Here is a 12,934-nt window from a genome sequence, read left to right on the forward strand (position 1 = left end):
ATGAGGAAACGAAGGCAGAAAGTTTAGGTGTCTTACCCAGCGTCACACAGCTCTGGAGTCTGGGATCTGAAGCCAGGGCGTCTGACTGCAGAGCTAAGTGCTTCTCATACTGCATACTCTCCCCGGAGGTGAGAGACTGGGCTGACTCTCCGTGGAGCTGATGTCATGGCCAAGAGCACAGACATGGCCTAGACAGAGCTGAGTTCAGTCCTGGTTCCCCTACTCACCAAGTTTATGGAAATCACTCAATTCTCTCACCCTGTTTCCTCATATTTAAAGTGGAGGTAGTGGGCACCTGGGTGGTGCAGTCAGTTAAGTGTCCGACTCTTGACTTCAGGTCAGGTCAGGATCTCGGGGTCCTGGGATCGACCCCTGAGTCGGGCTCCACACTGAGCGGGGAGTCTGCTTGGGGATTCTCTCTCCCTCTCCCTCTGTTCCTCTCCCTGCTCTCTCTCTCTCTCTCAAAATAAATAAATCTTAAAAAAAAGTAAGCGGGGACAATAATAACATTTCGTTCCTGGAGTGATTATAAGGATTACATGGGCTAAACATTTCGCACAGTGCCAGAACACGGAATGTGCTAGATACATTTCAGTTTTTGTCCCATGTAATCCTCACAAGGACCCCATAAAGGATGCACTGTCCCATCTCACAGCTGTGAAAACTGAAACTCCACGGGGTATCCAACCTGCCAAGGTCATATGCCTATTTAATAAGGGGTTGGGCTGAGGAAGAGCAGGATAGAGAGAATAGAGAGGAGAGACCAAGTGGGACAAAAGGAGGAAATGTAAGGAGCAGAAAGGGGGGGCTGCTGTGCTGAATGCCTCAGGATGACATCTCCAATTCATACCACGTTATTTCACTGCCCATGGGCTCTCCTTTTGCTCAGATTGGGTCTCATGGTAACACACGAGCAAGTCTGGACTCCCACCAGTTCCCTTAAGGAATTATTTATCCCTAAAGCTTGGTGTCTCAACATACAAACTCAGACGACATATATACATAAAGAAAACAGCATTGTATGTCCTATTCAACCTGAACATCGCCTTCTTAACACTTTACACTTCTTAACACAGTTAACACTGTGGATCAACATTTCATTCACTGACTTATCCAATGGCAGTTACTGTATAAGCATACAACAAAAAGCTACATCACCATTTACAGTGTCTAGCCCTTTTCTCATAAAATTTTATTTACAAGTTAACCTGTAATTTAACTCCAATGAGAGCAAAATAATAAATCACAAATTTAGTGTATACATTATAGTTACACAGTGATGTATGTATATTCATTTTTCATTGCTATAACAAGTTACCACAACTTAGTGGTTAAAAAAAAATGTATTACCTTATAGTTCTGGAGGCCCTAAGTCCAAAATGGGTCTTATGGAATAGGTACAGGCGTCAGCAGAGGTGTACTCCTTCCAGATGATCTAGGGGAGAATCTGTTTCTTTGCCTTTTCCAGCAGCTTGAGGCCATCAGCTTTCCTCGGCTAGCGGCCTCTCCCTCCATTTTCAAAGCCTGCAGTGGAGCATCTTCCAGTTTCTCTAACCGCAACACTACTTCTACCATCCATATTTCTGTCATCTTATCTTTTAACTCTGACCCTCCTGCCTCCTCCTTTAAGGACTCTTATGATTATATTTGGTCCATGCAGATTATCCAAGATAATCTTCCCATCTCAAGATTCCTAACTGAATTATACTTGCAAAGTCCTTTCGCCATGTAAGGTCACAGATTCACAGCTTCTGGGGATTAGGACATGAACATTTTTAGAGGATCATTATTCTACCATAATATGCTACCTAATTTTTTCAGCTCATTGACTTTGAATAATGTGTAGAAACTCAACACCCAACGGCTTTATCAATAAACACTGCTGCATCACTATCACCTTCCAGAGGAATCTTGATGCAAGAGCCCAGGGCAGGTGTCATGGAAGGTCACTCTTGGTGCCGGCTATAAAAAGTCCTGATAAGTTTTGTCCAACATTGTCCTAGTCATTGTCACCATTAGGAAAAGAAAATGGGGGAAATCATTCTCAATTTCTATTTGAATATTCTAATTTGCACTTTAACAAAAGGCACTGGTTTTAACCCCTTTTATGTTGCCAGAAACGCATTTTTACTTTATACTTCAAAAGAGATAGCCAAGGGTTCCATGACCAAATCAGATGGCCGCATTTGCATTGCTTTCTGGGGCAGAACGATCTTCTCAACCTATCAGAGGAGTTCCTGTCTACCTGGTCCTATCAATGGTTGTAAGTCTTAGAAATCACTCCTTTAGACTTTACTTTATATGTGACTATGCAGCAGGGAAGCATGGTTCCTGAAACTGAGGGTTTTTTTTTTTTTTTTTTTTAAGATTTTATTTATTTATTTGACAGAGAGAGACACAGCGAGAGAGGGAATACAAGCAGGGGGAGTGGAAGAGGGAGAAGCAGGCTTCCCGCTGAGCAGGGAGCCCGATGCGGGGCTCGATCCCAGGACCCTGGGATCATGACCTGAGCCGAAGGCAGACGCTTAACGACTGAGCCACCCAGGCGCCCCCTGAAACTGAGGTTTGAACAAAACAGGAAGCCTCTCTGGTACCAGTCTATGTAAATGGAGGAGACTAGATGTAGCATTTGGATTGTGCAGGAGAGGCTGGAGGAGGCAGTTCTCACTGGTTTGCTTTTATGGTTTCCCATGGGCCATTCTGCCTCCCCTGGGGACATTTAAAACAGGGTGTCTTGATGGGGTGGGGGGCGGAACTACCGGCATTTGTGTGGAAGGAGGCCAGGGTCTCTAAATTCAGTGCATGGGACACTCCTGGACTCGGATAAATTATCTCACCCAAATGCTAATGGCACCCCTGTTGAAAAGCAGATGGTCCTCTGCCTGTGTCTCCTCATCCACACTGACTTCATTCAGTCACCTCTGCTACTCATACCCCAAAAGACCCACTGTTTTCAGTATTAAAGGAAATGTAAGCTCTAGTTTTTGTGTTCTAGCAGAAGCAGCTAATACCTGAGACAAGGCTATATGGTAGCTTAGGTGAAAATACTACCAGTTTGTAACGATTAACAGTCGTCCACGAGGCTAGATTAAAGCTGGGAGAGGCCCTGAATTCTAAAAAAGACTGTTATTGCTGTCCCTCATGTAATTCAAAACAAAAATGACATTAAACCATAATGTAAGAAAGTCTAATAACTCAGAAAAGTTCTGATTCTTCATATGGTGACTACCATGATTTTTTAAAATAAATAGCAAATGCTTTAAAATCTATTTTCCTCATTTCTTTTGCCTTTCTGTTGCTGCTCGGATGAAAATTAGAGAACTCTTAATTTTGAATCTACTTAAGTTGGTTGTTGATGATTTGAAGTGATGGGAAAGCAAGCTACTTGGTGGACCCCTTTGCAGAATTCCAGTTCTATCACATACTAGCTAGATGACTTTGGGTAAGATACTGAATAGGTCTGTAAAATGGGAATAATGAAATATGCCTAATGATTTGTAAGAATTCAGTGAAAGGGTGTGTCCCTTAGTATATTTTTGTAAGGGCTCAGAATATTATAGCTATTAATAGTATTATTACTGTATCTTCAGTGCTCAGTGTATTTTAGCTACGAATAGCTTTTCTTCCAGTCCCACCATTCCTCAATATTCATTCAAACACCTTTGAAGTCCTAGAGTGTGCCAGTCCCTGTGCTAAATCCTGAGGAAATACAGACACTCCGATCTCACAGTTTGATCTAAAAGTTTGTAACAAAGTGAAACAAGTTTGTAAATAACCAAATGCAACAAAGTGCCATAAATTCCTTGATTAAAAAAAAAAAGGCTATATAGCCTACAGTGGGGGAGCAAAAATGGTCAATTCTGAAGACACAGAAATGTCTATGAAATTCTTCAAAAAAACAATGTTGTCCCCGACTTTTTATTTTCGTCTAATTCAAAAGCAACAGCTTTCATCCAGATGTGCGATGCATAGTACGTGAAATTATATTCTAGGGAATGTTGGCAAATACTTCTTGAAAGACCGTATTGCCTGAGAATTCTTTTCTGAATCCTTAACCGTAAGACACATCCAAATAAGAAAATAAGTTGGCCAACAGTTGTAAGACACTACTGATTCTATCTATGCATTCTGATTTCAGAAATGTTAAAAGTATAAAAAAAGGATGTATTTGGAATCAACTGAAATGTGGTATATGTAGACGTGGGCACGTGTATTTGAGAACTAGTTCATTTTCTTAGCACTGAACACCTAGTAAATGGATTTGTCTTCCTCTTCTCACTTTGTCTGCCATTCCAAATCTATCCTGTATCCTTTTCCACTTTCTCATTTATCCAAATACTGAAGGCTTCCTCCATTCCTATAAAACCAAATTCAAACCGGGTGACATGGCACATGGCACTTCAACCTTTTTTTCTTTAAAGATTTTATTTATTCACTTGACACAAGGCGAGAGCACAAGCAAGGGGAGTTGCAGGCAGAGGGAGAGGGAGAAGCAGGGTTCCCACTGAGTGGGGAGCCCGACGCGGGACTGGATCCCAGGGCCCCAGGGATCATGACCTGAGCCGAAGGCAGATGCTTAACTCACTGAGCCACCCAAGCACCCTTCAACCTTCTCTTTAACAAGGTTCTACCGTCTTGACCCTCAATCCTCCATTCTATGCCCCTTTGCCTCTCAGCCCCCATCCCTCCTTTCAATTTTAACCTACATGAATCCTTCCAAAGATCTTCATCCCTTCTTTAGAGTATTATGTATTTATCTATTGCCATTTACTGCCAAGTGATTTTTTCTTATGCAGTTTTTACCTGCTTATCTCCTAGCCAGAAGCACAAGTTCTTTAAGGAAATTGTAAAGTATTTAATAATCCTTGTTAGTAACTATGCTCACAAAGAGCAAGAACCAAAAGAAGCAGGTTAACCTGTAATTACATAATGCAATGTTAATGTTTGTAACAAAAAAATTTCACAGCCATGGATTATTTCATGTTAGTGAGGCTTTGCTGTGTTACCCTTTCTAGTTCTATTGCAATTTTTGCCCATCTTTTTCCTTTCACAATACTATCCTATAACCTGGTCATCCCGTACACCTAGCAACACTTAAGCTGCAATTTCCCTTTAAAACACCCGAAGTCTACATAACCCAACCTAGTATAGGAGGGGAGGCCACATGCACAAAACAATGAAGCAGATATTAAAATTAGTTTATTTTTCTACTTAACTTTTAATAAATGAGAAGAAACACAGTAGTCTGTCTCATAAAGAACATTTATAATACATAACAATCCATAAAGCCTCATGGTGAGGTAGGAACAGCTTTGGAAAACAACGCACGGTCATAAAACATACAAAAAGTTAGGTAAAATGTTGCAGCACTAAAGGACGTTTTATCTGCATCTGCATTTAATGAGATGATAGTTGCATTTAACTGTGCCACATCTGGCCCAAAAGACAGGCTATGGTGGACCCAAAACAACGCAACAGGGAAGTTTCATAAAGAATCACAGGATACATTGATACACTTCATTGTGCTGTTTCAAGGCAGGACCTAACACGGCAATTTGTGTCTTTTTACATATAGCCACATAATAATTGTATGTTACATTCCCTTCAGCATCTTTTTGCCAAAGACGCTGGACCACAAAATTTTTGGTTTAAAAGTTTAAACTGAACGACATACAAAAGGCTCTTGTGCCAGTGAAAATGACTGCTAAATATTCCAGAGCTTGTTAGTAAAACAAAATAGCATTGCCACATGGTATCTGTAGAGCTACATCAAAATAGTGCTATTACAATTCCCGTTTCAGATGGCCAAACGCTGCATTTGACAGTTTTCCATTTAAAAAGCAACCAAAAAACCTCCACCTTCCCAAGAGTTTTAACACTGATGCCTTAACTGAAACTGAATATTTATTAAAATAAATATTTCTATATTGTAGAATTATTCTCCCTATTTGTATATGTGTGAACATCTTAAGACAGCAGGTAAATGACATTTGTATCATTCAAATGATATCTGCTTATACACAGTAAAAGAATCTTCAACTTAATACCACTTAGCCTACTAAATACTTCACATTAGGTTCCATAGGCCCTTTTCCCTCAAAACTTCCAAAAATTCAAAATTAACCGAGCATGTTAACAGGATACAAACATGTTAACATAGTCTTCTACCTACTGAGATTTTTCCAAGGTGCTCTTGATGGAAACTTTTCCTATTCAAATTACATACCTTAGTTATTCAAACATTGTTTTCTAAAATGCTAAAATTCACACACCAAAGGTTTTGCCCTTTTTTGACTTTTTTTAAGGTTCTAGTCCGTATTTTCACAATGCAGATGCCCTTCAAAAAACTCTTATTAAACAATCACAGAAGCTGAAAGGTGGCAACAGAGAAGGAAATCTCTCCTCACTAAGGCGGCATTTGGCTTGGAAAAATTGGAGTTGTTTTATTTCAGGCACATGCAGCACCTCCTTTTCACTAAACTGAGACAACAGACAAGTTTCTAAACACATATTCTAAATACACTGATCTTGCTCAAATATAAAAGAGCCAGCAGGAGAGATGCACCTCCTAAAATTGATGCATTGCTAAAAAACAGCATATTTAAATATTGGGTTTAAGTCTCCTAAAAATTCAGGGTATTTCCCTCATTTTCTTTCAGGAAGGAATAAGCTATTTTGGAAATGACACTTAAATCCCACAATATTTAAATATAAAAGCATTTTTTAAAAGATAATGCTAAAAATGGGTTAGAAAGTGCATTGTCAAGAAATAAATAATTCTCTGCTAAAACTCAAAAGGTGAGTCAGTGCCCACAGATTTTGCTATTATGACAAAGTCCTTTGAAAAAAGAATTCTATGGTACCACTTTGTTACATATAAGCGATTTAAAAATTATGAAAAGTGAAATAACTGAAATCTAAAGGCTGTTACCTTCAAAGCACTTCTGGAAAAAAAAAAAAGCCCTTGTCCCATGCTTATATACCATTAAAAAAAAAAAATCCTCATTTAGCTCATGTTTTATACATTATACAACCTTTAAGAAAGACCCAATAAAGCATTTGTCAAGAAAACCCCACTGAATGTATTTTACCAGTTATCCTATTATATGTGTCATTACCAAAATGTTTCTGTAACATAAATTGTTTTAAGATCTTAATAAAATGGTTTGTAGTTTTAAGTGTTGAATCAGGAATGTACGTGATATAGTACAGTTTGAAGCTCTCTCCTTTACCCATATGATGAGATTCCCGAATTTCATGTTTAAAAAATTTTTTTTGCAAAATTCAAAGTAACTTCCAGTTTAGGAATTGAATTACACAATTATCAGATAAGAGTATTAAAAGATCAAGATGTATTGCAAATTGGTGGGTTATGGTTTTGGCCCATTATAGCAAATGTGAACTTACAAACTGTGTTCCTAAAATTACCTCATTCTCATTGGAAAAATCGGCTGTTCTTAAATAGGCCCATTGCCAGCAATAGGCTTATACTAGAAAAAAAACACACCATCTACCACAAAAGATCCCTTTAAAAAGTTAACTGTCCAATGCCAACACTTTCATCTTAAGACCCATTAAACAATGAATTATTTCAAATCCCAAAAGAGAGCCATCCCAAAAGTAGTCAGCTATAAAAGTTACTGAAGTAGTCAGGATACCTTATTTCTAGAAAAATAGAGCTATACATGATAACTGATATTAATATTCATCCTTATGAGGACAAAAATCTAGTTTCTTCACAAAGCATAACCCCTCTCTGTCAAGAAAAATATAACTTAAATATCCTTAAATAATATTTGTGTATGGATTCGAAACCCATAGCAACAATGAAATAGCCAAGAACAATTTCCTGTGTAGATACTGTGGCATCTTACAAAATAAGCCACTATTGCAAGATCTGAGCAATGTCAAGACAGGATAACCTACAGAATCTTAATTACTAATTTTGCCTTAACTTTGTTTTTTAAGAATTTAATATCCAAACTGCATTAACCATTAGATTTCCTTTTTCTCCTAAGTCAATGGCTCTGGGCAAAGCACAAGAACTGCTGGTTGTACTCGAAAAAATCTCCATTTGAATCCATTCACAATTGGTCACCATGAAATGACTCTAATTTTTGCTTAAGTATCTACAATTTGAAAGATTACACGAATAAGCTTGCATTTAACATGTAACTATCAGATTAGCTTTAATGTCCTTAAAAATATTTACCGTATATATTTCATAAGTAAACTTTCAGCTCAATGTTCCTAATGCCAATCTTTCAGAGAAAGTAATGCTGGTGAATATGTCCACATTTTAGACTAACTTTGGTAAAAGAAAACATGAGTTAAAATTCTCCCAATAATTTAAAAATGTGGTCTGAATATTAACTTACAACAATCTAAATATTTAATTTGGTAAACCTTCTCCCCTGCTATTACTCTCTGTATGCCCTATTATATGTAAACTGTAGTTCAACTTGTTAATTATCTCAACTGTTTATTTAGAATAATACTCAGCAATATAGAATCCAGGATAGTAACTGATCTTTAGTATTACAAATACCCCATGTAAAGAAAAAACAGGAACTTCTCCTAATAATATCCATGAGTCATTCTGAAAAACATGCCATGTAATGATTTCAGAGGGCAAGTAAATATTACCTAAAACGTCAAAGGAAGCAAACCTGTTGATGATTTTTCAAGTTTAGTGATTATAATTCTAAAAAACAAAGTGTAACACTGGGGGGAAAGAAAAGCAGAGAAATTCCAGTAACAATTGTAATTTATTTATCCCCCTAATTAATTTTTTACCATGGAAAAACTGGAAATCAAATGTCATTATGTTATATAAGGTTTATACTTACTTTAAACAAAAATGTAACATAGTGTTAAAACTGGCTTTCCAAAATTGTTACAGCATAGCTGTACTCTGCACTAATAATCACAAAGTTGTAATATAGAACTCTGTTAAGCAGTCCCATTATGTTCTTACAAAAATAGAATTAAACTGTGTGACCAGACAAGGACTTCAATTACACTACTTGGCAAACTTAGAATTTCAATGGAGTCTTTTTCCTCTTGCAGTTTAAAGCAAAAGTCAAATATCACATCTTTCTCAAGACTCACAAAGATGATTCAGGTTGTTTGTTTGGCATTTTTTTAATCTCTATCACAACAGCAGGGATGCTTTCAACTTTAGTCCTCCTGGGCTTCTTCTCTAGATTGTCACTAAGTTCTAGACAAGAAATGCTAACTGTTGGGGCCTTTTCTGCATCCTTTCCAGAAGGGGCTTGTGGCCGTGTCCCACAACATTGCTTCAAAGCACACTGAGTTCTGCAGGCAAGTTCACATGGGACTACACTTGATTTAGAGCCTACACTAGCAAATTCAGGCTGAATGGTAGTAGCGTGAATTCCGTGATTATGAAAAACGTCTTTAATGATTTTGGCCACCTGCATGTATGATGTCGGGTCTTCACATTTTATGTGAGCAGTGGCAATGATTCTGCTTCCAGCAAGTTGCCAAACATGTAATTCATGAACTTCCTCAACTCCTTCAACATCTCGAAGTTCTTTTATCAAATTTTTGATATCAATTTGTTTAGGAACAGTTTGTAGAAGAATAAGAGCAGATTCCTTAAGTAATGGGTAAGTTGTGTAAAGAAGTATACAAACCATTACAATGCAAAGAGTTGGATCTAAATATAGCACCCAGCAAGGACCGGCCTCATAAACTGTTGCATGAGTACTATTAACTATTTCTACAAATGCTTTGCAGGGGTCAGGGGTACATGGATTCACACAAAACTCCCCTTCAGGACAACCCTTCCAAGAAAAGTAAAAGACCAAGGCATTTACTACTACAATCACTGAACCCAAAGCATCTCCAAAGACATGCAGAAAAACTCCACGCATGTTAAGTTGTCCAGCCTTATCATCATCTTCCAATTCCACATGGTCAGGTTCTCTGATAAGATTCCCATTCACTTGTACTTCCACCGCATCATTTCTGGACTTTTCTGGATCTACAAAGAAAGAAAAAATGCTGTATCAAATACATTAAAGTGTTCATACAAACATCTTCATCTAATTCCATTTTAGTGAAAGAGGTGAACATTTTTCATGAAACGTAATTTAAAAATGTGCCCAGGGCAGTTTAGTATAAACTAACATATTGGGAACAAGCCAGGGCATAACGGCCAGGGCTAAATCAAGTCATTAGGAAGATTATTGCCTCCCTATTCTAACCACCCTCCTACCTCCCCACCTCCAAAAAAAAGTTCATCTTTTCTGTGAGGGGGTGGGGGTGCTGTGAACATTCCACTATGCTTTTTGGCATATACAAAAAGAAAACATAAAATTGAATGCTATCTCCCACAAACTAAATGCAACTATGGAAAAGTCTACTACAAATGCCTGATTTGACCCACAGCTCCAGTCACTCTTTGTCCTGAAGGTGGTGTGGCTCACTCAAACTTTTATCATGAATAGAAACCACAGAATCTCTTGCTGGAGAGGGTTTAGAAACTGACAGATCAAATATAAACCCATCAACAATCATAAACTTCAGGAAAAGTTGAAATAAATGGTCTCCATCTACTCTACCAGTTCTTAAACCAAATGTACCCATCTTTTAAAGGAATTACTGTATACACACCAGAACAGCTTAATTTTCTTTGGAATAACACCTTGCAGAGTGGGAGTGAGGGGAAATTCAATTGTTTATTAAACCTTTTCAGTGTACAAGTTCAATTTCATTAACATGATATCCTGCATCTTCAAAAAAGAACAAGTTGTCTATGTAGTATCATACCACTAAGCAAATAAATGTAAATGAAAAAAAATTGGAAGGAAATACACCAAATTGTTAACATCATTAGAGCCTGGGTAGTTGGGCTTTGGTTGATTCCTTTTCCCGGCTCTTTTCTTTCAACATTTTCCAAATTGCCTTCAAGAGCAATTATATTTAGAATGAAAAGCATCCAGTAAAAAAGAAGATGAGTAAGTTACCATCACTTTTATTTTAGTATGATTTTGGAAAGTCCTAAGTGAAATGTTAAACACTACCAAACTGGTCCTAAATCTAGGATTTGCAAGATCAGGCTCAGACTTTAGATAATTAACTGGAATAAAAAGAAACCTCTAACCAGGGTTTTGAGCTCAGGAGAGTCAATGGCTAGACGGCTCTGAATGTAATATTGAGAAACTTGTTTAAAGGGCGCAAGAACTACTTGGGCAGGGCAAGGTTTCAAATGGCCAACAACTAAGGATGAATTGGGGATTCTCTCCGTTTCCCAAGGGGTGGCGGCCAAGAAATTTACTTAGGAGGCACTTACGATTCTGTGAAAACCGAAATCAGACAGTCTCTTGAAAGAACCACTCGTAAGGGCGGCCCAGGGCGGCTGTGGACTGCAGCGGGCTGACGGCCCCCTCCCGACCCTCTGCCCACTCTCCAAACCACAGTCCCCACCGCCACCTCCAGCCGCGCGCCCCGGGTGCTAGCACCCGGCCGAAAGGGGTCCTATTTCCTCGTGTGCCCCGCGGGTGCGGGACCTGGAGGGCGAGAGGCGGCGGCGGCGCGGGCACCAGGGGGCGTGCGGGCCATCCCGCTCAGGGCCAGGCTAGGGTCCGGGCTTCCCCTGACCCAACCACCTGCGGTGGCCACTCTCTCCTCACCTGGCCGGTCCAGCTTCAGCCCGTTGGAGTTGCTGCTATTGGACACCAGGGTGTTGGTCTCCTCCTGGTCGGGCCTCTGCTCGCCCGGGGTCGCGCTGTCGTCGCTGTCCCCGGCGCGGTTGCTCTTGCCGCGGACCCCCTTGGGGAGACCGTGGCCGTGACCCCCGTGCGAGTGGCCGTGGCCGGAGTCGTTGCCGAAGCCGCTGTGATGGTGGAAGAGGCAGAGCCCCATCACGTTGACCAGCAGCCCGGCCACGCCGACCCCGAGGACCACGAGCGGCTGCTGCATCTCGTGCGGCTCGATGAAGCGCTCGATGGCCTCCAGCAGGATGGCGAAGCAGAGGCCGGTCAGGAAGATGGCGTTCACCAGAGCCCCCATCACTTCGGCCCGGATCCAGCCGAACGTGTTCTTCTGGGTGGCGTGGGTCCGCCGGGCGAAGCGCTCAGCCACCAGCGCCACCACCAGCGCCAGCACGTCCGACAGCATGTGAAAGGAGTCGGAGAGCATCGCCAGCGACGAGGTCACCCGGCTCACCACCACCTCCAGCACCATGAACATGAAGGTCAGCATCAGCATGCACACCAGCCGGCCCCGGTTCCGACCCCAGCACCCCATGGCTGCGGCTCAGGGGGCCCGCCGAGCGCGGCCCCGCGGCTACCCTGGCGGTGGCGGCGAGGCGCCGGCGGCCGGCGACCCGGCGGCGGAGGCGGGAGGGCGGCGCGGGGCTCTCGCCGCCCGACCGGGCCGCTCGGGAAACCTCTGAGTGCCCTCCGCGGCCGGACGGGGACGAGCCCGGGGTCAAGCCGCCGAGCCCCCGCGCCTGCGGGCGTCCCCGGCGGGCCGGCAGCGCGCAGCTCCTCAGGCGTCGGTGCTCAGAGCCGGCGCGGAGGCCCGGCTCAGCCCCAGCAGTCCCCACACCCACAGCTGGGCGGCAGAGGCCGAGGCGGCCGAGGCGGCGGCGGCGGCGGCGGCCGAGGCGGCGGCGGCGGGGCGCTGGGGCTCCCGGAGCCCGGGGACGAAGAGCCGGAGCCGGAGCAGGAGCAGGCAGGCGGCGGGGGCGGGCGACGGGCAGCTCCGCGCTACGAAGGCTCCCAGCATCTGCAGGGCTCTCCGCGCAGGTCTTCCCCTCGCTCGTCTCCTCCGCTGTGGCTCGGACCGGGAAGCCGACGCCTGAAGAGCTAAAAAGGCGGCGGCCACGGCAGCTGCACTCGGCCCGGTCTCCGGCGCCTTCTTCGCCCCCCCGCCTTTGCAGACGGTTTACAAAAAAACTTTG

At 42.2% G+C, this 12,934-nt stretch overlaps 1 protein-coding gene across 1 annotated transcript; it reads right to left on the reverse strand.

The window, feature by feature from the left end:
- Positions 1-8,779: 8,779 nt before the first annotated feature.
- On the reverse strand, positions 8,780-12,415 carry SLC30A1 (solute carrier family 30 member 1). Its single transcript, XM_045877169.3, has 2 exons — positions 11,661-12,415; positions 8,780-10,009 (listed from the first exon to the last, which is right to left on the reverse strand). The coding sequence occupies exons 1-2, from the start codon at positions 12,274-12,276 to the stop codon at positions 9,108-9,110; spliced, it is 1,518 nt and encodes a 505-aa protein (XP_045733125.1). The 5' UTR covers positions 12,277-12,415; the 3' UTR covers positions 8,780-9,107.
- Between the last annotated feature and the right edge of the window lie 519 nt (positions 12,416-12,934).

Source organism: Mirounga angustirostris, unplaced genomic scaffold (genome assembly GCF_029215605.1).
Source record: "Mirounga angustirostris isolate CCGP_5_RB_7025 unplaced genomic scaffold, mMirAng1.0.hap1 SCAF_6, whole genome shotgun sequence".
Lineage (NCBI taxonomy): Eukaryota > Metazoa > Chordata > Mammalia > Carnivora > Phocidae > Mirounga > Mirounga angustirostris.

What these genes read in the sequence shown, in the direction of transcription:
- SLC30A1 (XM_045877169.3), bottom strand. Translation starts at nt 12,276, where the DNA reads ATGGGGTGCTGGGGTCGGAACCGGGGCCGGCTGGTGTGCATGCTGATG. An exon ending in GCTGAAGCTGGACCGGCCAG is followed by an intron (nt 10,010 to 11,660) that starts GTGAGGAGAGAG and finishes CTTTCTTTGTAG; the next exon opens with ATCCAGAAAAGTCCAGAAAT.